Genomic DNA, 23,082 nt, shown 5'->3' on the forward strand with positions numbered 1-23,082 from the left:
GACCTCTCCAGGATGTACTGTAGCCTACTCTCTCTCTCTCTCTCTCTCTCTCTCTCTCTCTCTCTCTCTCTCTCTCTCTCTCTCTCTCTCTCTCTCTCTCTCTCTCTCTCTCTCTCTATCTATCTTTGAAAGCTGGGGGAGCAAGCAGCACCCCAAAAGTCCTAAACAGGGTGGATGGCCTAAACCATACTTTACTCGTCTTTATTCCATTTAATACACATATTTTGGAAGATAAAACTTACATGCAAATCCATTGAGTTACGCAACCTATACTCTTCCAGATCAGGTGAAGCTGGTTTCTTCCCTAAACTTTTTTGGGCTCTCTCCCAATATAGTGATATCCAAAAGCACAGTTCAATGAGCATGAGCAACAATCTGTAAAGTTTTTCATGTTCCCAGAACTCATGGGACAAGCTTCAGCTTAGTTTAGCTGTTTGGACTGAACGGAAACATTTATAAACTTCCCTTTTTAACAGAGCTGATTGTAGTATACGTTTTAAATTAATCTAAAACGTGGAAATCAATAATTTTAGATGAATTAACAATTGTTTATAAGTTAAATAACTTTTTTGCGCTATCTCCCTAAGACCCAGGCTCTGTTTGGTATGCATTTATAATTTCTTGTTGTCAGTTTGGCTTATCGGGATCTGATAAGTACAGTATAAAAACTGAACGTCATCTCTTGACATGATGTAGTTGTCCACATGTGGACATTGGGCCCCCATTATGGATAATTAAGTACTGTGATGCATGTGGACTGCAGGTCTTAGAATGCTATACCATACCATATGCAACTTTCCTATTATATGTACTGATTATATTTATTGCTCTATAGGTTGGATGGATGGAGATCTGACATCCAAAAGGAGATACAGGTGGCAGATTGGGAAAATGCATGTTTAAAAGCCCAAAAGCAGTCAATTAATAGGATGAAACTCCTCCAATATAAGTGGTTGATGAGAACTTAACTCCAGTCAAGCTGAATCGCTGGTCACGTAACATCCCGGATAGCTGTAGTGAATGTTTAGATGGAAAGGGTACTATTTTTCACTGTGTATGTCTGTCCAAAATTACAGCAGTATTGGAAGTCAGTCATGCAGACTTTATCAAAGATTGCTGGAGTAAACGTACCTGCTGCTGAGGCAAAAATATGTGTGCTGGGTATATATCCAGAAAACTGTGTTTTTAGCTCCAGACAATTCAAATTGATAAATTTTGGACTCCTGCAGGCCACGAGGTTAATACCTTTGTACTGGAAGAAAATTGATGTACCCTCAAATCATATATGGGAGAAGGAGATGGCATCATGCATTATACTGGACTGGAACGACTAACTTATATTGGAAAGGGAGGACATTTTGAAGAAATATGGTCACAGTGAACTGAGTTTCTGAGACATTGTGAAGGAAATTAATTGAGAAAAAGTCTAAGTGCTGAGGATTTTTGTTGTTGGTTTGTTTTTGTTTTCTATTCTTCTATTATTTATTTTATATTTCTTTACTTTGGGGGTTAGGTTGTTTAATGTAAATCCTATGTCAAATGTATCACTATCACTTATTTTGTATTATTATAAAAATCAATAAATATAGGGTTTTAAAAAAAAATTCTGATATATTATATTTACTGATCTGAGGATGCCACATACACAGTCGCTTTATCCAAGGACTGTAGCTAAATTCCCAAAACACAAAGCAACCTGGAGTGTCTGGTCCATGTGGAACTGAAATTCAAATGGCAAAAAACGCCATATAAAACAATAAACAATAAAACAGATATTGATAAGAAGTGTGTATATGAATAAGGCTTGAAGTGTAAAAGTAATCTGAATGGTCATCGATACTAGGATACCGCTATTTACAGTACAAGCAGTCCGTCCACTCCCAGTTATTGACAGGTACATTGATCAGTCCATCAATCAGTCTCATTCATTGCCTCCCTGTATTAACAATAATGTAATTTGATGTAATTTAACGCATCATTGTATTTGTGACAGGTGGTGGCGCCAGACACTCGGCATGAGGCTCCAACTGTCTCCCAAACCATGGCAGATCATTAACACTTATGAATATACATAAAAGTTGTTGTTTTTTTATTTTGTACAATGCTAAAGCCTTAGGTAATGTAGTCACCCCTTACCTTTTATACTTTTTTATTGTTGGTTTCCCTTTTTATAGCTAATTTATCCTAATTGGTATGGTATTCCATGTTAAATTTGTCTGAAAATAATTTCAGTGTTAAATTATCCACTTGAAGCTCTTGGACGCCCAGAGAGCATTTCACTTTACTTGTTGTTACAAGTACAAGCAGGGTTGCCAACTCCCTGTAAAATAAATAAAGGACACCTCAACCCGATTGCCTTGACTCTTTCTGGCGTGGTGATTTTTTTTAGCCCCTTTTTTTGTGAGTGAAACGATTTTTTAACTATTTGACTCGAACCTGAATTTAATTCAGTTTAATACGAAATAACAAAATGAACTGAATAAAATAAGTATCTTTCATAAACAAAAACCTGTCCTGCTTATTAACTTAAAATTGCATAGATTAATATAAAACAATAGAAAAAAAGCAGAACATCAATTCTGTAATAGTGCACATTTTTAGTGCAATAACAAAGGTGCAAACAGAAACTCTGTAGAAAACTTGTAAACATATTTGTGCCTCAAAGGCCATGACTGTAGGCTACAGTTGAAGTAAAACTACTTATGAACTCAACAGCTCAATGCCATTTTCCATTGGCATTAGGCTATTTTTTTTCCAACAATATCTTTAATTGGTTTTCAAAATCTTTGCAATGACACAAAAATAAGAGTGCTCTTACATAAAAGGAAACATCAAGGGCAGCTGAATTATTGTCCAGCAATCGAATCATATTTCCTTACAACTCAGATATTTATGAGATATCATAAAGCAACACTCAATTTAGGTTTAAATGAGAAAAGGAAAGAGAAAAAGAAAGAAAGAAAAAATAAATAAATAAAACCCCAAACAACACAAAAAAATCAAAACAACAAAGGTTTATCTGTTTTTCAAGGGTTAGCCCAAAGTATTTCACCGTTGTGCTTATTTCAGAAATATAAACTCAAATATACAATTCACACAGAATAAAGAAATCAAGTATCAAAAGAAAGGAAATGATTTTAGAACACTGCAGAGGATCACTGGTGACTCCCCAGACCGCTTAAATCCACACTCTCCATAAATTCCATAAAAGGACTCCAAATGTTTTGAAACAATGATAATATAAGTGATCTTTTCCATAGGTAAAGTTGTAGACATTTCCTTAATCCAGTCATTGAATTTTGGTTTACTGGTACTCTTCCATGAGAGTGCTATGACTCTTTTTGCAAGCAGTAAACACAAGTCCATGGCGGTTATTTTTCTAGACATATGATGTATATCAGGATATAAACCTAGGATAAACAGTTTAGGGTCAGGAACAAATTTTTTTAACCTAGTATAGGTTACCACCAGAATTGTTGAACTTTATTGCATTTCCAGATACAATGGAAGAGCGTCCCCTTCTCCTCTCCACACCTGATGCACACGTCAGGGATGGAACCATTATACTTATTGAAAGACTCAGGGGTGCAGATCCGATGTCAGGATTGGGGGCGGCACCAACGTGATTTAAATTTTTTATTTTTTGCCAATATGCAACTCATACCATGCCATAAATTGGTAAAGGCTCGCCAAAAAATACTGCACAGGGAATCATTTATTGTGCTTACCTTTCTTGTTTATTTGTCCTAAACAGCCAACAGTGTGTGTCACTGCTTACTTAACTGTTATATTAGTAAATCATAATTTTAAGGGTTTTGGGCATGTAGTGTCTACTCATCTCAAATTCTTCTCACCATCTTCCTTTTATCCTATGGGACTACTTTATGCACGATCAATTGATATAAGGATGAAATATGGAGCCCTAAACAAGTTGTTGAAACTAACTGATCATGTTTTAACACAGTTATGGTGGTAAACAGTTCTAAAAAAAAAAGGACTCATTGCTTTCATTCTGTACACCTCAAAACGCACCGTGGATGTATTATTTTTTTTAGAAATATATTTTTAATAAATATTCTACATATTCAACCTTTAAGTCTGAAAATATATTTGTTCAATTTTGAATAATTTAGGGTATTTTTATTGGGGGGGACAATTCATGTTTTTTCAGAAATTGGGGGATACATGTCCCCCCCGTCCCCCCCGGGATCTGCACCCATGGAAAGACTATTTTTTGACTCCCAGTAATACGGGACAAAGTGCGTCCCTTTTCAGCTCAATACGGGACGCGTACTTTAGTTTATAAATACGGGACGATTCCGTTTTTCAAGGGAAGGTTGACAACCCTATATACAAGTGAGTAACGTGGGGGGGGGTATGTGTGAGACATGCGCACATGCAGCCAGCAGAGCTGCCGTCAGACAGCGAGACAAAGCGAGGACGGAGTCCGCGATCAGCGCAGCAGCGAGGGCATGTCAGCCGGACGGAGTCGGTGTCAGCGGCGGGGCTGCCTGGCGGGCGATGCCGCAGTAAAATGAGCTGCATGAGAGTCTCCCTTAGCGCTCTGATTCATACCCATCAACACCGAGTCGTGATTGTTGTCGGGGCTGGTTTTTCTCTCTGACTGACTGCACAACCATGCCTGCCCCCTCCCACAGCCTGCAGTCCAGCGGACTGACTCTCTCTGAAACCAGCATTGGTAGGTGTTGCATGCATGCAAGGTCACTGGCGTGTCTTCATTTGAGGTTTAATCATGTGAATCAGGGCGAGATCAGTGAGTGCGGGTTGATGCAATCCGTCGTTAATTGTAAGGTAAACACCAAGGTTAATGATAATAATGAGCATTCACGTGTCATCATGAAACGCCTGCTCCCTCTTTATGAAACCACACTGGAACAGTCGTTACATCACAAGACGGGTGTTTTTTTGTTTTCCCTTTGGTGTTGGGGGGGTCCAGGCCGCAGGGCGCATCTGCAGGTGCGGCTACGTTGAGTAACGCCTGATTTAAATCGACGCAGAGCCTACGCCGTAAGGTACGGCGTAGGATATGCGGCGCCGCGTTGGTGTAACGCGCAACCATAAATCAGCCTTAACCACAGCAGCCCGAAGGTTCGGCATTTTATTGCCAGGAGGCTCGGCAGCCACCTTGAACATTGAATCAATGAAACGATCTCGTCGTGTGGAGCACTGCAGAAACACACACTATGTTTTGTGGCCTGCAACTTATTCTCACCAGGAACATTGCTGACAGTGTGAATCTAGTCTTTACATTTTATGTAAAGCACTCTGAGATTCCCTGAATGAAGAGTGCTCTATAAATACAATTTATTATTATTATTATTATTATTATTATTATTATTATTATTATTATTATTATTATGTCATTATTTTTCCTTCAGTCACAAAGTAAAGTGATGCCTTGCAGCACAGTGTTTGTCCTTTTGTTGTCTGTAAAGCATGCTTGAATGAAAGAGTGGAGACTTGATTGCTCAGTGATGTTTTCATTTCAAAATTAATCCTACTTTGAAAATCCGACCACAAAATAGGTTCAAATTTGTAGGTATTTCATATAGTTGACATAAGGTAGCATGTTGGGATGTTTCTCAGATGTGAGATGATAAAAGGGCAAAACGCAGGCATGCACTTCTGTTTCACTGATGCAAAACAGCAGCAAGAAACCACTTAAGTGCAGCAAACCAGTGGAGATGAGGTCATCACAGGGCAACTGTTTATCAAAAATATAACGTCATTTCTGCCTATTTGTATTGTTTTTAAATCTCAGAGGCTGTGTCCTTTTTTTGTTACCGTGGTAACAGTGTCACGTAAACCAAAGGAGATTGTGGTTTCTTATTGATCTTAAGATCTGATTATTAGTATTCGGTTTCACTCAAGTCTTTCTGCGGCCTCTGATGAAACCAAGTATAGAGTGACTTGGTTGACTTGTTTCGTCTTAAAAGTTTTACTGCAGCAAGTTTAGACTAATAGTCCTTACATCCAACATCTTTGAGGAAAAGCCCTTTTGGGAGGTAGTTGAAGGACTGATTCAAAGTTCCTTTATTGACTATTGACCACTAGTTGACTGCTAAGGAATACCTTTTGGGAGCAATTTCATTATCTTAAATACCATCCTGTAAACATCGTGTTCAGATTCAATCAGTAACTTCCCCACATGGGAGCACCTTGGGAACACCTAAGTGTTTTTTTCAGGAAAACTAAAGAAGGTGGAGGGAGGTGTGGGTATCCATGCGTATACTGCTGAGCCTTTTAGACGTTAGGAGAAAATAATTGCATCCATGGTCACTGTAATGTTATGAGTGCAGGAGTCTCTGAGCTAAAATGGAAAGTCGGGCAAAGGAGCAAAACAGGTGGGCTGGAGACAGACTGAGGAAAAGCAAGACAGAACAGGAGCTGACAGGACACCAGTGTGAACAATCAGGAGGGAGGAGAACCGAATAAGCTAAAACTGAACACATAAACAAGTAAAGGTTATTTTTTTAGACTTTTAAACTAAAATTGAAAGTAAAGCAAACCAGATAACAGAAAAACTTTAGCAAAAGACATGTAAAGAAAAAAAAACAAAGAACTAAAACAAAAAATTCTCCTGAAGCACAACCTTTAGTTGTGTTATTTGTGTCCACAACCAAGTTTAAATGGGCTGTAAAAGCTGTAATCTAATAGTATAAATATGTATCTACCTAATCATTAGTGATTTAAAAAGAAGCAATGATATGAACATTTCATCATATTTTTATTATTATTAACAGTCATTAAGAAGTAATCGGAAGAATATGATATTTAAATATTGTCCTGTATTTTGAACTGAGCTTTATTTTGAGAGTTTTACAAAATTCAATTCAAATCAAACTTCAATTCAATGGGACTGGGTTTTATGTGTGAACATTCATGTACAATGACAATATTTTAATTGATATACTTTCTCTCATTACTTCTGTAGAAATGTGTTGACAGAAGCTGTGTCTCATTATGACTTCAAAAGATTTCTTTTCATACCTCCTCTGACAGATGCACAAATAGTACATTAGCAGCATCCTCAAAGCAGAGCGTGTTTTTATAACTTCCTCTGAGAGACAGCAACAGAATTGACCATTAACGGCTAAAGGGATGGAGCCAAAGTAATGCCAGTCTAGTCACGAATCTCTTCAGTGACTTTCCATGGCGTCATTGCTTGTGGTTGCTTCTTTGGCTCATCTTTTAATTACATAAACAGTATGATATTGGTTTTAAAGTTTTCCTGCTTCTTTATACTTCCAGGTTCCTTTAAGAGGAGGAAGAGGAAATCTATAATCGTGACTGTGATGCTGCTCATTGTATCCGTGCTTATCCTCATTTTTGGCCTGGCAGCAACGACCAGGACCCAGAACATCACAGTCGGAGGCTACTACCCAGGAGCCATTGTGAGTGCACATTCACACCTGTAAGTGGCAGCGACAGACAGAGCACGGCAGGTCTGTTTGCCGTCAGTGATCGTTGTGTCAAGGCTGAGTGAGAGCGTGTTTCCAGTGAGCGCTTCCCAGATCTGGATAAACTTTATCACTGAAAGTCCCTGAAGGGTATATTTTCCCCACATTCATTATTCAGAATCGCTGTCATTAGACTCTGAGAGTGAGGTGCGGCCGTCTCAGTCCATAAATTTGTTTTCTCCATTCGGCACTCTGCTTTTAGCATTCTGCCTTACTTAAAGAACCACCCCGTCATTGCACTTCAGTTACCCCAGATTAGATTATTTAAAGTAGAATTAAACTCAATTAAAGTGCAACAAAACATTACAAGATATTTAGGTTATTATAGATGTGTGGTGTAAATTCAAAACCTCATGGTTTGGTAAGATAAATGCCCTAACTGTGCTCTTCTCTATTTTCAGCTGGGCTTTGGCTCCTTTCTGGGAATTATTGGTGCTCATTTGATAGAGAACAAGAGGCAGATGGTAAGAGGATTTATATTACTTTTGTGCTTTGAGATCCCTTTCAGAGCTGGGTATCTCCTCGTTCATGTAGTCAAAGAACGCTCTTATTAAATTGGGCTTCAGTCTCTGTTACGTTTCGGCACCCGGTTTGATTACGTTGTTAATATAGCAACGAGCTGTAGACGCAACCCAGGCTGTGAGTCCCAACTGGGCCGAGGAGGTTCTATTGGTGTGTCAGAGCTAGTATCCTGGACTTGGAGGGGGGAAGGGGGGAGACAGAAATAGAAATCAGCTGTAAGTGGAGAAAGACGAATGTCTGCACTAGAATGTGGGCGAAGGAAACAGCACATGAGCAGAGCAGATGCATGATGCCAGCTTGTGTCCGTCAGAAATGACAAGAAGAATGTGTTTCTGCCATGACCATTTAATCATAATGCAGACAGATTTCCTGTCAGTGATACAGTAGATATTTCAAACTTTTGTCAAATGATGTTGAACAATATCATATTTTTAACTCATTAAAATAACAGAACCGAACAATCAGTTAATTTCAATAATTTATTAGTAAAATGCTTTCGTATTTTTGATTAAATTTATAGTATTTCATATGTAAAATGCTTTTATAGCACAGCACTTAGGATGTTCTAATACTCGCCATGAAGAAAAGGAAATAAACAAAATATATTGAAATATTTTCTAAATAGAATAAATACTAAAAAGATATTTGTTGATAAACTTCAAACAAACTAGTATTAGAGATTTAAGGAGCTGGAATTTGGGGCCCGATAAACTCTAGCCGCTTTCAAAATAAAGGCCACAAAAATGCCAAAAATGCACCTGCAGAATTCAGAGGTCTTATGAAGATTAGTTGTGATCATAAGTATTACATAAGTGATTGCAGTAGTTGCTATTATTTAATATACTTAAACATCTATCCTATATACTATATAAGTGATGTTGACTTTAGTGTCCATCAAGACAATTCTATAAATAATTAAATGGCTAATTGACTGTAGTAAACCATGCTGTCCTGTAGCTCCTAGATGCGTAGTCTTTTCTGCATTGCTTCCGCCCTGCTAGGTGGGATTGCTGCAGAGGGGGTGGGGTGTAAACACTTGTGTTTCATTAAAGAGCAGAAGAACGAGAGCTGTTTGACTGGGTGGTGACGTGTTCAGGCCTGAAGTACCTGCAGCGGGTTGAATACTGTGTTGGCTGTCAGAAAGAAACAGCAACCCTCTTGTCAGTGTCATGGACGGCAATGATCATAGGCCACTGCTCTCCCATTCATTAGGATAATAACTGATTAATATTTACACACTGAGTTTTCATATTTAACATGTACTCCAGGTGTATTAAGGTTAACAGTGCGAAGGCCCTATTGTATCTGTAGGAATTCTTCTTTATTCTTATTCTTTATTTTCCTTCTGACGAAAGGAGGGCCTTTTTGCCCCCCTAAACGTGCCCCAAAAGTCACCAAATTTTGCACGCAAGCCAGGCCTGGCGAAAAATGTGATATTTATGTGTTGCATTAATGGGCGTGGCAAAATAACTCAACAGCGCCCCCTAGAAAACTTTGTGCCTCAAGCCCCACAATACGGTTTGACGTACATGCACGAAAATCGGTACACATCTGTATCATGTCGCAACTTAAAGAAAAGTCTCTTGGCGCCATGGCCAAAACCGAACAAGAAGTCAGCCATTTTGAACATTTTGAATTAATCGCGTAATTTTGGCACAATTTATGCCATTCCTTCGGCAGTTAATACGGCCGGAACCGTAACGTGCACCCAGGTGTGTTATACATCAAAATAAGCGTCTCCATCCTGCGACGACGCGCATTACTTTTCTCTTTCAAAAGCGTTACCGTGGCGACGCTAGACGCTAAAAAGCACGCCCCCCCTTCATCTGATTGGTCCATATTTGATAGTTCCCCAAAAGGCACCAAATTTTGCACGCAAGCCAGGCCTGGTGATAAATTTGATATTTCATGGTTTGCATTAATGGGTGTGGCCTAACGGCTCAACAGCGCCCCCTAGAATACTTTTCTCTGCTATAACTTTTGAATGGTTTGGCATAAAGAGTCGTGGGTGGTGTCATTGGACTTAGTTTTGAGTCCTTGACCTTAATTGTTGCAAATTGCAGGGCCCGTTAATCGCTGCTTGCAGCTTTAATTGAAAATGTCATTGTAGTGGCTCTGGTCTGTATAATCACAATAAATAAAACTGAAGTTAATTTATATCTCTTTGGAGCTTTAGAAGTGAAAAAATAAAGTATATAATTTTTTTTGTCTTATGGAGAAACCAACATGTTATTGTGTGATGACGAGTGAAACTGATGTCCCTCTGTTTTTCCTCTCGCAGTTAGTGGCGTCTATTGTCTTCATCAGTTTCGGAGTGGTGGCTGCTTTCTGCTGCGCTATTGTTGATGGAGTTTTTGCTGCAAGGCATATTGTAAGTATGACCAAATCTCCTACTAGTTGTAGTAATTATAACTTCAGATATCAGTTATGCTGTGGCTTATTACAAACAAATCAAAGCAAACCTCATACTGTTGAGATGCTCTGTCTGTTCACACCCGTCAGACTGAGGCAGCTGCCTCACCCTCCTCAGTGGGACAAATGTATTTAGTGGGAGAGGAAAATTGCTTTCCATGATGAAAAGTAGAAAAACAAAAACCCACTAATGCACTGTTGAAACAATTATGCTAAAATAGGGTAAGGCTGAGAGAAAAGAGCGTTCTCCATTAGCACGTTTTCATTTGCAGTGATAACACTGGAATGGAAAATGGAAATCTTCTTTTCAAACGTTTCTGTGCAGACTAAACTCAATTCCTGAGTCCTGTTAAACTAAAAAAGAGTTTCAGGAGGATTAGCATGTAATGACATACAGTAGTAAACATAATGCGCATCAAAGCTAATACATATTGGCATAAAGCATTACCTGTTAAAGATTTATTTTAAAAATAAATAACACAAGCGATAGATAGATAGATAGATAGATAGATAGATAGATAGATAGATAGATAGATAGATAGATAGATAGATAGATAGATAGATAGATAGATTTAAAAAAATCGATCTTTTGACATAAGAATCGATTTTTAGGAATTAATATGAGAATCGATTTAGAATCGGAAAATCGTTTTTTTCAACACAGGCCTACTTTATATTAATTGATTGTGCCAGAGATTTAGACATATTTTGGGGGGGTGTTAATTGTTATGTGTTAGATTAAAGTAGTTTGATTTCGCTGTCACAATTTAGACTGTGGTTATTACTTTTTACACACAAAATCAAACTTTTCCAAACTTTTTTTTTTCCATCTGTCTGTTCAAATAGTGGAGAGGAATAATTCAAACATCAGTTTTCTTCTCCCGCAGGACCTCAGGCCGCTGTACGCTGGCCGCTGTGAGTATCACTCCAGCGAGACGGCATCCGACCGTGATGTAAGACGCATAAAACACATTGTACTCAGTTGTTTTATTCTGCTTTTATTTAGCTCTTGACCTCAAATGTTGAATTGCGCTTCAGCACCTCCTGTGTCAGTGTGGTCATTACTTGTATAGTGACGTCCTGAATAGGGACCCCCCCAAAAAAAGAGGAAGAGATATGAAATGATTTGTGACCTTCAGGTGCCATGTCATTCGTCGCGCACATCCTGTAACCTGCGTGTAAAGAGCAACACCTGTTACTGCTGTGAACTCTACAACTGTGGGAAGTGAGTACAACGAGCAGTCAGACAGGCACAGTCTCACAGTCAGCAGCTGCCGCTTTGCAGTGTTGCTTTGACCGTTTGGATGTTTTGTGTGTACTGTTGTGCCATTTTAGTGGGAGATGTATTTGTCTCTTTCAGCACAGATTGTATTAGTACAAGAATATTTCTTTTCTTTTTGACCTTTGTTTCAGACAACATCCTCTTATGGGACTTCAGAATAAAGATGTTTTGAAAAAGTTTAGGAAATCATCAATGATTTGGAAGTAGGTTCCTTTTTAGACTGATATTGGCCATAATTGATCAGTTTTTGTTTTTTTCATGAAATTGTAACGTTTTTTTTAACAAAAGCCATCATAGAAATGTGTTGTAGCGTGCCATCTCCTCTGCATGCCCCGTATGTGTGTGACCAAGCATCCTCCCATTCTCTCACCTCAGCTCCCCTGCTCTTGTCAGTGGCTCGATGAGTAGACTAGAACGTTGCAACCATAAATCAAAACCTGACATTAATCTTTCACTGTTTTCTGTTGATGTGATGGGTGTAGGTGCATTTTTTAAAAGTGACTTAATACCGTCAGCGACTTTTGTGGCTTGACTCCAGGCTTCTTCCCTTTTTCTCCCTCTCTCCCACCCACTGGCCTAGCCATGTTGAGTTGATGGGAGGCTACCATGAATACACAGATGTCAAAAGCTGCCAGGATGTGGTGCACCTCTACCACCTCCTATGGTCGGCTACCATCCTCAACATCGTGGCTCTGTTTCTGGGCATCATTACTGCTGCGGTTCTAGGAGGATTCAAAGACATGGTATGCCCTCCCACACACACATGTTGGATGATAAAACTGAAATTTCAATGCATATTGAAATTGTGTTTCTATAATCATCAGGGGTACAAAGATCTGGGGCCTCATTTATCAACCGTGCGTACGCACAGATGTGTGTGTAAGAACATTCCCATGCAAAGTATGGAATGTATCAACTTGTACTTGTGCGTAGGAACCAGAGTTATTATCGTTCACGAAAACTAACGAAATAACGAAAACTAAAATTGAAAAAACAATTTTGTTAACTGAACTAAATAAAAACGAAAATTAAAAGACAAAATCGATAACTAACTGAAACTATATTGCGTGTTTAGAAAACTAACTAAAACAAACTGAAATTATAGATATAATTTCCTCTGTTTTCGTCCCTGTCAATATAAGACTCTTGGTATGATCAATTTATTCTGCTCTGGCCGTTTCTCTCCAACTGGCAGCTACGGCACCTGAACGCCTCACGGACCGTGACGTCAAAACTAAAACTAAAACTAATAAAAACTAAACTAAAACTAAGCATTTTTGAAAATATAAAAACTAATAAAAACTAGCAAACCCACACTAAAAACTAATTGAAACTAACTGAATAGAAGGAAAAAAGCCAAAACGAAATAAAACTAAACTAAAATGAAAAATTCAAAACTATTATAACCCTGGTAGGAACGTATGTAATTTTAAGCACAACTCTGACCATGCGTACACACAAAACCTAGTGGTAGAACAGTGAAACTTCAAATAGAACCCATTAAAAGAGTCAGTGTTCAGCAATCTCAAACTTCACACATGTTCCCCGTTTCCTCTAATTAATACAAATTCTCAATTAGTAATTTAGCAGACATTTGAATAATTGGTGTGACAAGCTATAAAAGACAGCTGTGGCAGGACGACCTGATAAGAAAATACAAGTACCATGGCTTATCTTGCACTGTTGGAGGATTCGGAGAACCGTGCGCTCCGCAGGGAGCGCATTTTCAAAGAGCGTGCTGATGTTCAGTGAGAGACAGAGTGGTTTCTCAGCAGGTACCGCTTCCCCAAAAACATTCTGATGGATCTATGCCGTGATTTACAACCTGTGTTGGAGCGGGAATGTTCTTACGCACACATCTGTGCGTACGCACAGTTGATAAATGAGGCCCCAGGTGAGGGGGAAAGAATCCATTCATGCATTATTAAAGGGATTCTTGCTACCATATATGGTCAATTGGAGGTGTTTCTGAATGAAAATGACCCTAACCATGCATGAGCACGGCAGTTAAGAACAGGTGGGATTTATCATCACTGACTACTTACTAGTGTGCGTACGACCGGTGTCCGCACGTTTGATAATTACATATTTTTTTGTACTTACACACATTCTAAGTTTCATTCCTACGACAGAATTTAGAACCTTTTCTACGCACGGTTGATAAATGAGGCCCCCTGGAGTAAGATTAATGTACGGTATTTCTTCATCAGACACCCTCAGCTGCCTCAGAGAGTACATCCGAACCAGAGGCCCTGACTGCCCAGGTCCAGCCCGATCCCTCTCCACCCATGACTGCTCTCAACTCGTACCACAACGCTGCCCCCTGCCTGCCGCCGTACACTGCCTATGACCTGCGGGTACAGGGCCGCTTCACTCCTCCACACCTCCAATTTAACGTAATCATATTATTTCAGTGTGTCAAGGACGTTAAGTTGATGTGTATCTGAAAGATTTCCCCCCATAAAGGATGACATTACAACCTGGTGTAATAAAAAAGATATCTAATAGGAAAGCATCATGTCTTAATATGACATTTATTGGATCAATACAGTTGTAAAAAAAATGCTTGGATTCCTGTTAAAGTTAACAGTGCTCATCACATCTCATGCATTTGCAGGAAACCATTTCCATTTGAGGTTTTTCCATTAGGAGGATGGTTAATGTGGAGTAGGGCTGTGCGATTAATCGATTTTAAATCTAAATCGGATTTATTAATCAAAATCGATGTTAAAAAAGGAAAATCGGAAAATGGATTTTCCTTTTTTGCAGCTGGCTGCATTACAGACGGAGCTCGTCTAGTCATCTTTGTTTGGTCAAGAAAATTGTAAATGTTGTCACTTTACTAAACTCAAGGAGGATTTACAGTATCTTTCAATTGCACTTAATTCCCAATAGGGAAATTTGTTTGCTATTTTACTTTAAAAATAAAGATAAAATATTTGAAACAATTTATTCCATTGTCTTTTGTAGTTTTACCAAAAAAAATCGAAAATCGGGTTTTCAGAGAAAAAAAATCGGGATTTTATTTTTGTCCAAAATCGCCCAGCCCTAATGTGGAGTTTATCTTTTACTGTAATAGAGCATGTTACATATTGAAATAGAATGGATCGCTGTGTTTTTAACTATTTCTGGACAAAGATATGGCTCTGTGACACAAAAATAAACTGTGACAGACAATATTTTTTCATTAAAGAAAAATAGATCCTATGTTTTAAATATTTAATACTAGCAGTTCATATGGTCATCTTAACGTTTGGCTTTTCCTGCAGGGTTCCTACATGTTCCCTGACTCCTCAGGCCTATCTGATGATTCCCAGTCTGGAGCAAGTCACCTGTGGCCCACGATGATCCCTCCTCGCTACTCCCCTCCTCACGACCACCCCGACGAGAAGCCCCCACCGTACAGCCCATGAGACGGCCGACAGCAAGGGAAGAACGCCTGAGCACACATCAGGCTGTGTGAGGTTCTGAGCGAGCAGTTTGCTCAGTTCCTCTGGGCTTTTCTTCACGATTTTCCAGAAAAAAATATGTGGAGGAAAAGCCGGTGAAGAAAAAGAGGATGGCACAGAGCGCATTGACATAGCCAAGCTTAAGGCAGAGTGTTCCCTGGGCACCACTCACACCCCGGCCTCCACCGTGTATGTGTGTGCACATACACATAAAAGAGAGACGACCTGATCAGTGTCAGGACTGTTTACACATCTGTCTGCCTTAATGCATATGGACTTCCAACACTGCAGCACTCTGTCACTTGACTTATTCTGTATATAAACTCTCCTCCAGCTTAAACTTTACATTCGTATCACGTCAGTGGATGTTATGATTGCCTCCTCCCTCAAACTGCCGACAGATACAGATTAAAGTTTGGTGCCGTTCCCACCAGTGAACTAGCCTGAAAATTCAAAACATTAGAGCTGTAAACCCAGTCGGTTGTTTGTCATCTGATAATGTCACAGGGCATTAGCAAAGGAAACACTCGTACTAATACAGGTATAACATGCTTATAATGTATGTATGGCAGTATGATATGCAGTTAGCACAGTTAGGTCTAAGGTATACAAACAGATCATGATATCTATTTATCATCTCAGTGTGTGACAAGCAGAGCTGTATTAATCAAGAAATAAGCTGTTGTATCGACAGTAGTCGCTGAGGATGTACAGTTAATAACACTCAACCCTATTTATTGTATTTCCACTGAAAGCTCCAAAGCAGGTATGCACATGTACAGTATCTCTTGAGTCGTAAGTAGTATTACCACTTCTAAGAGATGAACTATGTTGTTGTCTGTGCTGGAAATTCAGATGAACGAAGGCTGAACGTGAACAGTCAGTGCTGGATCCACTGATATGAGGTTACAGACCTGGAAATGTGAAAGAGCCACCGTTCGCTCCAGAGCAAAGAAAATGAGGGAGGTTTTCAACCTTTGTCTATGTCCATGTAAACTCGGCTTTAATCACTGCTTTTTTTAATTTCAACCACTCATTTTCTTGAGCTGTTAACGTGTCAGCTTCTCCTTTTGTCTTGCCATTAAATACTGTTTTGTGTAATTCACACAGCATGTCTTATTTCACCAAAGGTTACCATGTGCCTGCAGTTTGTTTGCAGTAAATGCTCCAGTCATGGTTTCCTGAGGATGAAGCTCAGCGAACTTTCCGAGCTTCACACTGTCAATCTTATTTTTTGGCTCTTGATTGATATGCTTGTTGGATTGTTATTAAATTTGGTAGACACTGTAAAGATGCCTGGTGATATGCATTACATTTAGTTAGTAAAAAACACAACTGAAAATGCCAATGTACTGTATGTATTAATCTATGTCTGTTATTTTTGGTTCATACTTTTTCACCAAGTACTTTTGTAAAGAGATGACTGTTTAAAGAAAGAGAGAATGTAAAGTTTGGAAGCTGGGCACAGAAAAGAGAAATCTTCAGCCTAAGAAGAGGAAAAACATGAACAGTTTTTTGGTCCCACAGAACCCTCAAACACAAAATGAATGTTTTTATGTAAACTTTTTCATTTGCTTGTAAAGATTCATAAGTATATCTACAATATAAAAAGTAAAACGGGCGTGTCTGTGGGATATCAGTCCATCACATACAATTGTTAAAATTTTTATTGTAAAACAAAACCTTCATAATTTAATTTGGTGACAAGACAGACTGGAATCCAATGTTAATATTCTACTTTCACTTGCACTAATCCATCTTTCACATTTGACAGGACATAAAACAAACAAAGGGGGGATGAAGTAAAAAAAAAAGACCAAAATGCAAGGCTGCATGTAGACACTACTAACACTTATTGATGTTATTCCTGCCAGAAAATCTGTATTCAAACTTTGTTTTATCTTCTGTACTGTAGGTTTTTAATTAACTTAGGAAAAGAAGCCACAAGTGTTTTTCAAGCCACTTAATACCTGTACACCATCCCTGACATAGGACTCAGATGTGGCAACAAGCACATAATGTAAAAAATATATTTAGAACATATAATAGTCTTTTGAACATAATTAAGATTAAAAGAAGTATCAGTTCAGAAAAGCACTTACTGACAGAATGAACACCTGATACCCAAAACCCGCGATACAGGATTTTGTTCATAATTGACTGAACATTTTAACATCCTTATTTAACAACATATTTAAATCCTATTTCTTAAGACCACAAGATTATATATGTCGTTACCATTAAGACAGTGTCATCTGCTCTTGAATGTGTAACCCTGTTTCCATTTTTTGGACTGAGTCTCAGTTGGTTACTCACAGCCCATGTTTGTTTCAGGCAACATGGCCTAAATATTAAATACAAAAGAGATTCACTCAAATGTCACATTTTAGATATGCTGCCTTGACTCTGATTTTTTTTAAACATTTTTTAATTCATTTTTATCTGAAACCTTAGGTTGGTCCTGAAGTTCATGCTGGAGACCCTTCGCAGCAAGTAAAGTGGGAATATTTCTGGTGCTGACTTTGATTGCTACATGAAATTTTGTCTCCAACTCTTTAGTGCTGAAGAACCCCTTTATCTGTGCACCATTTCTTAAATTTCATTTGAGCCAAAATGGTTCAGATTTCACTTCTGTGTTGGTCTTTTTTTGCTAAATCCTTAATAATTTATACTAATTATACAATCAAGGCTATTACAACAGCAGAGAAACATGACTGAAGCAAAGATACGGTTGCATTACACTTCCAACATACAACTATTTTCTCCATCTTTCTAAAACTTCTATTAAAAGCACTGGAAATCTGAAGCAGTCACTTCCTGCTCTGCGTTCAGATTTTCAGTTTAGCTTTGTTGAACAGTTTTAACTAAACTGACCTGACTGTTCTTATCTGAAGAAATGTACACGACTACATTTAATTGAACTGAAATGCAAATGAAACCGTACCTTACGCTAAAACCATCAAGAAATACAGAAAATGACAACAAACCTATAAGAAAAAGATGGAAGGAGCCTCTGAAAGGCACAAGGAATGAGCATCACCAATTGTTTCTCAGTACCTCTCTGGTGTAATAAATTCAAACTCTGTGGGTCCCTGTGGAGGAGAGTTTATGGTTGAGCCTGGATGCTCACGAGTGTCTGGTGGCATGTGAGTGTTAGGGTCGGCGAAGATGTCGTCCCAGTTCAACATCTTGCCTTGGTTGGAAGACAGGACAGGTCCGCCCCCTGTTGTTATGTGATGCAAGCTGCCATCTTCGTTTATGATGGGGACACCAGGATCCTCGGTAACCCAGGAGTAGGACTTCATCGGTACTGTTTTGCATGGCAGCAGGCGGTACAGGTTGTTTTCACCATCATCCTTTTCCTTCCGCCCACTGGGATCTTGATTGTGGACTTGCTTGCAGTGACTGGAGAGCAACTGGTAGTTTATGAACATTTTATTGCACAACAAGCACTGGTAGCGTCTTTCTCCTGTGTGGAAGATTTCATGTTTAGTTCTGTATTCAGCCAGGGCGAAGACCTTGTTGCAGTGGCGGCACGGGTACTTCTTTTCCCACGAATGAGTGTTGAAGTGACGACGGAGACTTGGCAGACAGACATAAGGGCGCTTACATACAATGCACACGTAAAAAGTCTTTCCATCCATGATCAGCTCATAGTGATCCTCAAGCTCTGTTTTGGCCTTCTTCCTGTTTGGTCCTGCCTTTGGCGATAAAGGTGCTTCATCAAAGGTCTTCAAGGGTGTTGCCATCAAAGATCTTCTCCCTTTGTTGGTTTTAGAGCCTCCTTCACCTGGATCTTCCTTTTCTGGGACAATGTCATAAGTATTTTCTCCAATATTGGCATACACTTTACAGCCTGACGAAATAGAATCAATTTCTGAGGCTGTATCGAGTGTCACCGTCTTTTTTGAAGCTGTAGTTGGTGTGGGAATGTTGGGTTGAATAGCTGATATTTCAGACACATCCATGAGCCTTATTTTAAAATCCCCTTGCTGAGTAGAAGTAGAGATGTGCTTCTGATGGACTCCCATCCTGTCACTATTTTCTGTGGACTGAGAGGAACTTGATGGCTCAGAGGTGAAGCCCCTTGATCGGACCGGTGTTATGGGAAGACTTCCTGCGGAGACTCTGAGAGGGGAAGAGGAGTTGTTGGAGCTGCTATCAGGACTGCGAAGAGGGCTGTTGACTGGTACAGTGGGGCTAGGACAACCAATGCTGGGAGGATCTGCAGCACACATTCTTACAGGAGTTGTGGCTTTCTCTCTGTGAGTTGCATCTGCATGATTTGTTTCCACATTTTGTTTTGATGGAGCACTTTCTGAATCCGATTTGTCCAAATCAATGACCTCAGAATTGCTCACTTTCTGACTGGCTGTGTGAGACACAAACTCAACATCACTGTCTGAGTCCTCCTCATCGTCTGCAGGCTTGTTTGCTTGATTGAATTCCTCTGCAGAAATGGAGAAGGACTCTGTGATCATTGGCATAATCTCTGTGGAAATGTCACTCTTGCTTTCAGTGTCCTTAGACAAACCAGGAAGACCTTTAACTTGTGATAACGGTGAGCCCAAATTTGCGATGAACTTCACTCCTAGTATCTTTCCAGCATGTATAAGCTCCTCAAGCATGTCAGAACGAACACGAATAATCTTGGAGCTGTAAATATAGTTGAGAATCTGCTCAAATATCTCTGGCTTCATGAAGTTCAACTCAACCACTTGTCCAGCAACACTGAAAAGCTTGTGAAAATATGAACTTGAAGCAGAGAGGATTGTTCTATGAGCTCTGAATTTCTTGTCCTGTATGATAATGGTGATATCACAAAATAATCCATGATTTCGTTGCTCATTCAAGGACTTCAAGACCACTGCTGGATACTGTGTGTCCGTCGCAGTTATCAGCTTTAGATTCGGCATGTCTGCAGAGAGTTTGGAAAAATAAAGAAATAATGAAAAACAAAATTAGAAGCTCTTAATGGACAAGACATCACTCAGTTATAAAATTGCACCATGCAGATAAACACCTTAATAAAAACTGAACCATTTCTGTTTTCTACTATTTTCTGTTCTAACAGGTTTATCACAGCAGCAGGACAGCACAATCACAACAATGGAACGCTTTTAGTCAAAAGAAGTTTTATCTTATGCATCTTTGACTTTGTTTGCATTTGTTTGTTAAATTGTATACGTTAGTTTCCATTTCCAGCGCATTTAATGGCTAGAATCATGGCAGTTTTGTGTAGTGTACTTATACACTGCTGCTGGTGCTGTTGAGACATTTTACCAAACAGCCAGCAGAAGTTATTCATACTGTAAAAAGAAAACTCAGTCTTCAGTCAACAAATTAATTATGACATTATTATGATGACAACGTCACACATTTATTCTGCTTATCTCACATTTGTTTACTTTGACAAAGATTTATTTTCGTTATTATGTGCATAATACTCATTCAACACTTGAAATGTCACCTGATACTTTGATATTTGATCATATATAATATTAGTTGACTCTTTCTTCTATATTAGGTGACACTATCAATGCACTGCACCACTGCAGATTTCCCCACTATGAAACTCATAAAGGATTATCTTATCTAAGCATTTATCTTATGGAGGGGAAACTGTGTATATTTGGACTTTTAAATCACAAGCAAACACCAATTTACGATAAAATAACGATTTATTTACGACTAAATTAGTAGTGGCCTAATACAAGGATTACTGTTACTTTAATAGGAGGTCCAACAATAACTAAAAACAATGCAACTAGATTTGATGAACTGGTTTGGACAACCAGTCTGATCTTACTGTTATAATCTAGATGGGCAATAAACTCACATTTTAACGTAGTGAAGTTAAACATGTATCCCGTCAAAAATAATGAAACTGGTAAAACACCAGACAAGTTGTACAAATCTGCATTACTTCCATAACATTGTAATAAACTGTCTGGCCTGGCACTGTTCAACATAGAGAAAAATATACCTTAAAGGACGACAGTTTGTTAGTGTTTTTGGCGACATGCATGCACCATATTCAGGACATTAATGTAAACACCAGTGAGTAAGTGTGAACAATAAACCTCTCAGCTCACGGTGGACATTTATTAAGAACCGGCATTTCAAAAACACGTGGCATTATAAAAGTGTACAACTACGTTTAGTTGTCATGAATGAGAAGTTCAGCTGCTTTGAGAAGTCTATTGTGGCTCTTTATTGTATAACTGAGGCAGTGCTGTTGTTAGCCTGCTAACAATGCTATCGCCGTTTCCTCTCTGAAGGCTGATTTATGGTTCAGCGTTACACCAACGCAGACCTTACGCCGTACGGTGCGCGTCGCCGCGTACCCTACGCCGTAGGCTCTGCGTCGATTTAACGCGGAACCATAAATCAGCCTTAATGAAGGAGGAAGCGCGGCCTGCTGCTCGTCTTCTTCTTAGCGTGCTAGCTTTAACTATAAAACCCAAATACATAAACGCCATTCACAACGCTTGTAGTCTTTTATTAAAACCCTATAAAAACCTATTAATTACCTGCAACCTTGATGCGTGAACCAAGGCTACGCCAGACCGCTGCCACCTGGAGAGTTAATGAACTTGGCCGGCTGCAGACAACGGGCAGGGGTTGCGTTCAACTCTGTCTCCCGTGCAGATCAGCCCCCCCTCCAGGTGCCGTCCCGTCCACGACCACACACCGCAAACACCACGGATAGTATGGGCTCAAATTAATGCCATACATATTTTGTATCTGTAAATAAACTTTGTACTTGTAGAAATATTTTGTGCGTGTGCAAAAAATATGTATATGCAAGTACAAATATATATATATTTTTTGTATAGATATCTTTATTGAGGGCATTAAAAAAAAGAAATAATATTTACAATAACAATATAATTATCAATATTTCTCCCCCCTTTTTTTTACTTTTCATAACATTAATTAAACCAAAATAAATAAATAATAATAATAATAATAATAATAATAATAATAATAAAAATAAGTAAATAAAAATAAAAAACAACACACCCCTCTCCCCTTCCCTCCCTCATATGGTCAATAGATTACATCATTCAAAATCATTTAACATATGTCTATCAATACTAGAACAAAAATGAATAATACATTAAATAATCAAGTCCTGTGTAAACACATTCATTAATATAGTCGATGATTCAGATCATTAGTCCATTAAAAGCAAAAAATCCAAAAAAGGTCCCCAAATAAGGTCAAAGTCTCTAGTTTTTTTTCTAACGGAATACAATATTTTTCCTGGAGTACAATATGTTCCAAGTTCATTGATCCACTGTTTGGGTGCTGGGGGGTTTTCTGATTTCCAGTTTTTTTAAAATACAATTTTTTGCCGCGGTGCCTGCAAGCAGAATGAAATACTTTTTATGATAGGTCATATTTAATGAACTAATATCTCCCAGTATCCAAACTTTAGGATCAAGAATATGGGATTTTAAAATGTCAGAAATTATTTTGATCACGTATTTCCAGAAAGCATCTATAATCGGACAGTTCCAGAGCATATGGAGTATAAATATTTTTTGCACACGCACAAAATATTTCTACAAGTACAAATTTTTTTTTTTCACGCGCACAAGTACAAATACAAGTACAAATATTTTTCGCAGGTACAAATATTTTTTGCACACGCACACAATATTTCTACAAGTACAACGTTTATTTACAGATACAACATATTTATGGTATTAATTTAATTAATTTGAGCCCATACACAGACACGTTCAGTGAAAACCTGTTCAGAGCTACGTGTATTACAAAAATCAAGAACCTCACAAAATGAAAAAGGGAAAATATTAACTGTGTGCTCAAAAGTTTTTTAATCGTACTGTAATTTTGTGCATATATTGGTATATATTATATCTGTTAATTAGCTTTGCTCTAATCTTAGAGTTGATGTGTACGAAAG

At 38.6% G+C, this 23,082-nt stretch overlaps 2 protein-coding genes across 7 annotated transcripts; one reads left to right on the forward strand and one right to left on the reverse strand.

The window, feature by feature from the left end:
- The first annotated feature begins 4,326 nt into the window (after positions 1 to 4,326).
- On the forward strand, positions 4,327 to 16,437 carry tmem255a (transmembrane protein 255A). 6 transcript variants are annotated; one of them, XM_061725679.1, is made up of 10 exons: positions 4,327 to 4,699; positions 7,273 to 7,415; positions 7,883 to 7,945; positions 10,285 to 10,374; positions 11,303 to 11,368; positions 11,555 to 11,640; positions 11,829 to 11,900; positions 12,272 to 12,440; positions 13,908 to 14,093; positions 14,967 to 16,437. In XM_061725679.1, exons 1-10 carry the CDS (start codon positions 4,639 to 4,641, stop codon positions 15,108 to 15,110), a joined length of 1,080 nt encoding a protein of 359 aa, XP_061581663.1. In that variant the 5' UTR covers positions 4,327 to 4,638; the 3' UTR covers positions 15,111 to 16,437. The 6 variants fall into 6 exon arrangements, with proteins under 6 accessions (XP_061581663.1, XP_061581665.1, XP_061581664.1 ...); XM_061725681.1 differs by having other exon boundaries at positions 13,908 to 14,054; XM_061725680.1 differs by having other exon boundaries at positions 12,278 to 12,440.
- zbtb33 (zinc finger and BTB domain containing 33) lies at positions 14,941 to 21,807 on the reverse strand. The gene is made up of 2 exons (XM_061725678.1): positions 21,680 to 21,807; positions 14,941 to 20,064 (listed from the first exon to the last, which is right to left on the reverse strand). The coding sequence occupies exon 2, from the start codon at positions 20,060 to 20,062 to the stop codon at positions 18,197 to 18,199; it is 1,866 nt and encodes a 621-aa protein (XP_061581662.1). The 5' UTR covers positions 20,063 to 20,064; positions 21,680 to 21,807; the 3' UTR covers positions 14,941 to 18,196.
- Between the last annotated feature and the right edge of the window lie 1,275 nt (positions 21,808 to 23,082).

The sequence above is a fragment of the Cololabis saira genome, chromosome 7, assembly GCF_033807715.1.
Source record: "Cololabis saira isolate AMF1-May2022 chromosome 7, fColSai1.1, whole genome shotgun sequence".
Classification (NCBI taxonomy): domain Eukaryota; kingdom Metazoa; phylum Chordata; class Actinopteri; order Beloniformes; family Belonidae; genus Cololabis; species Cololabis saira.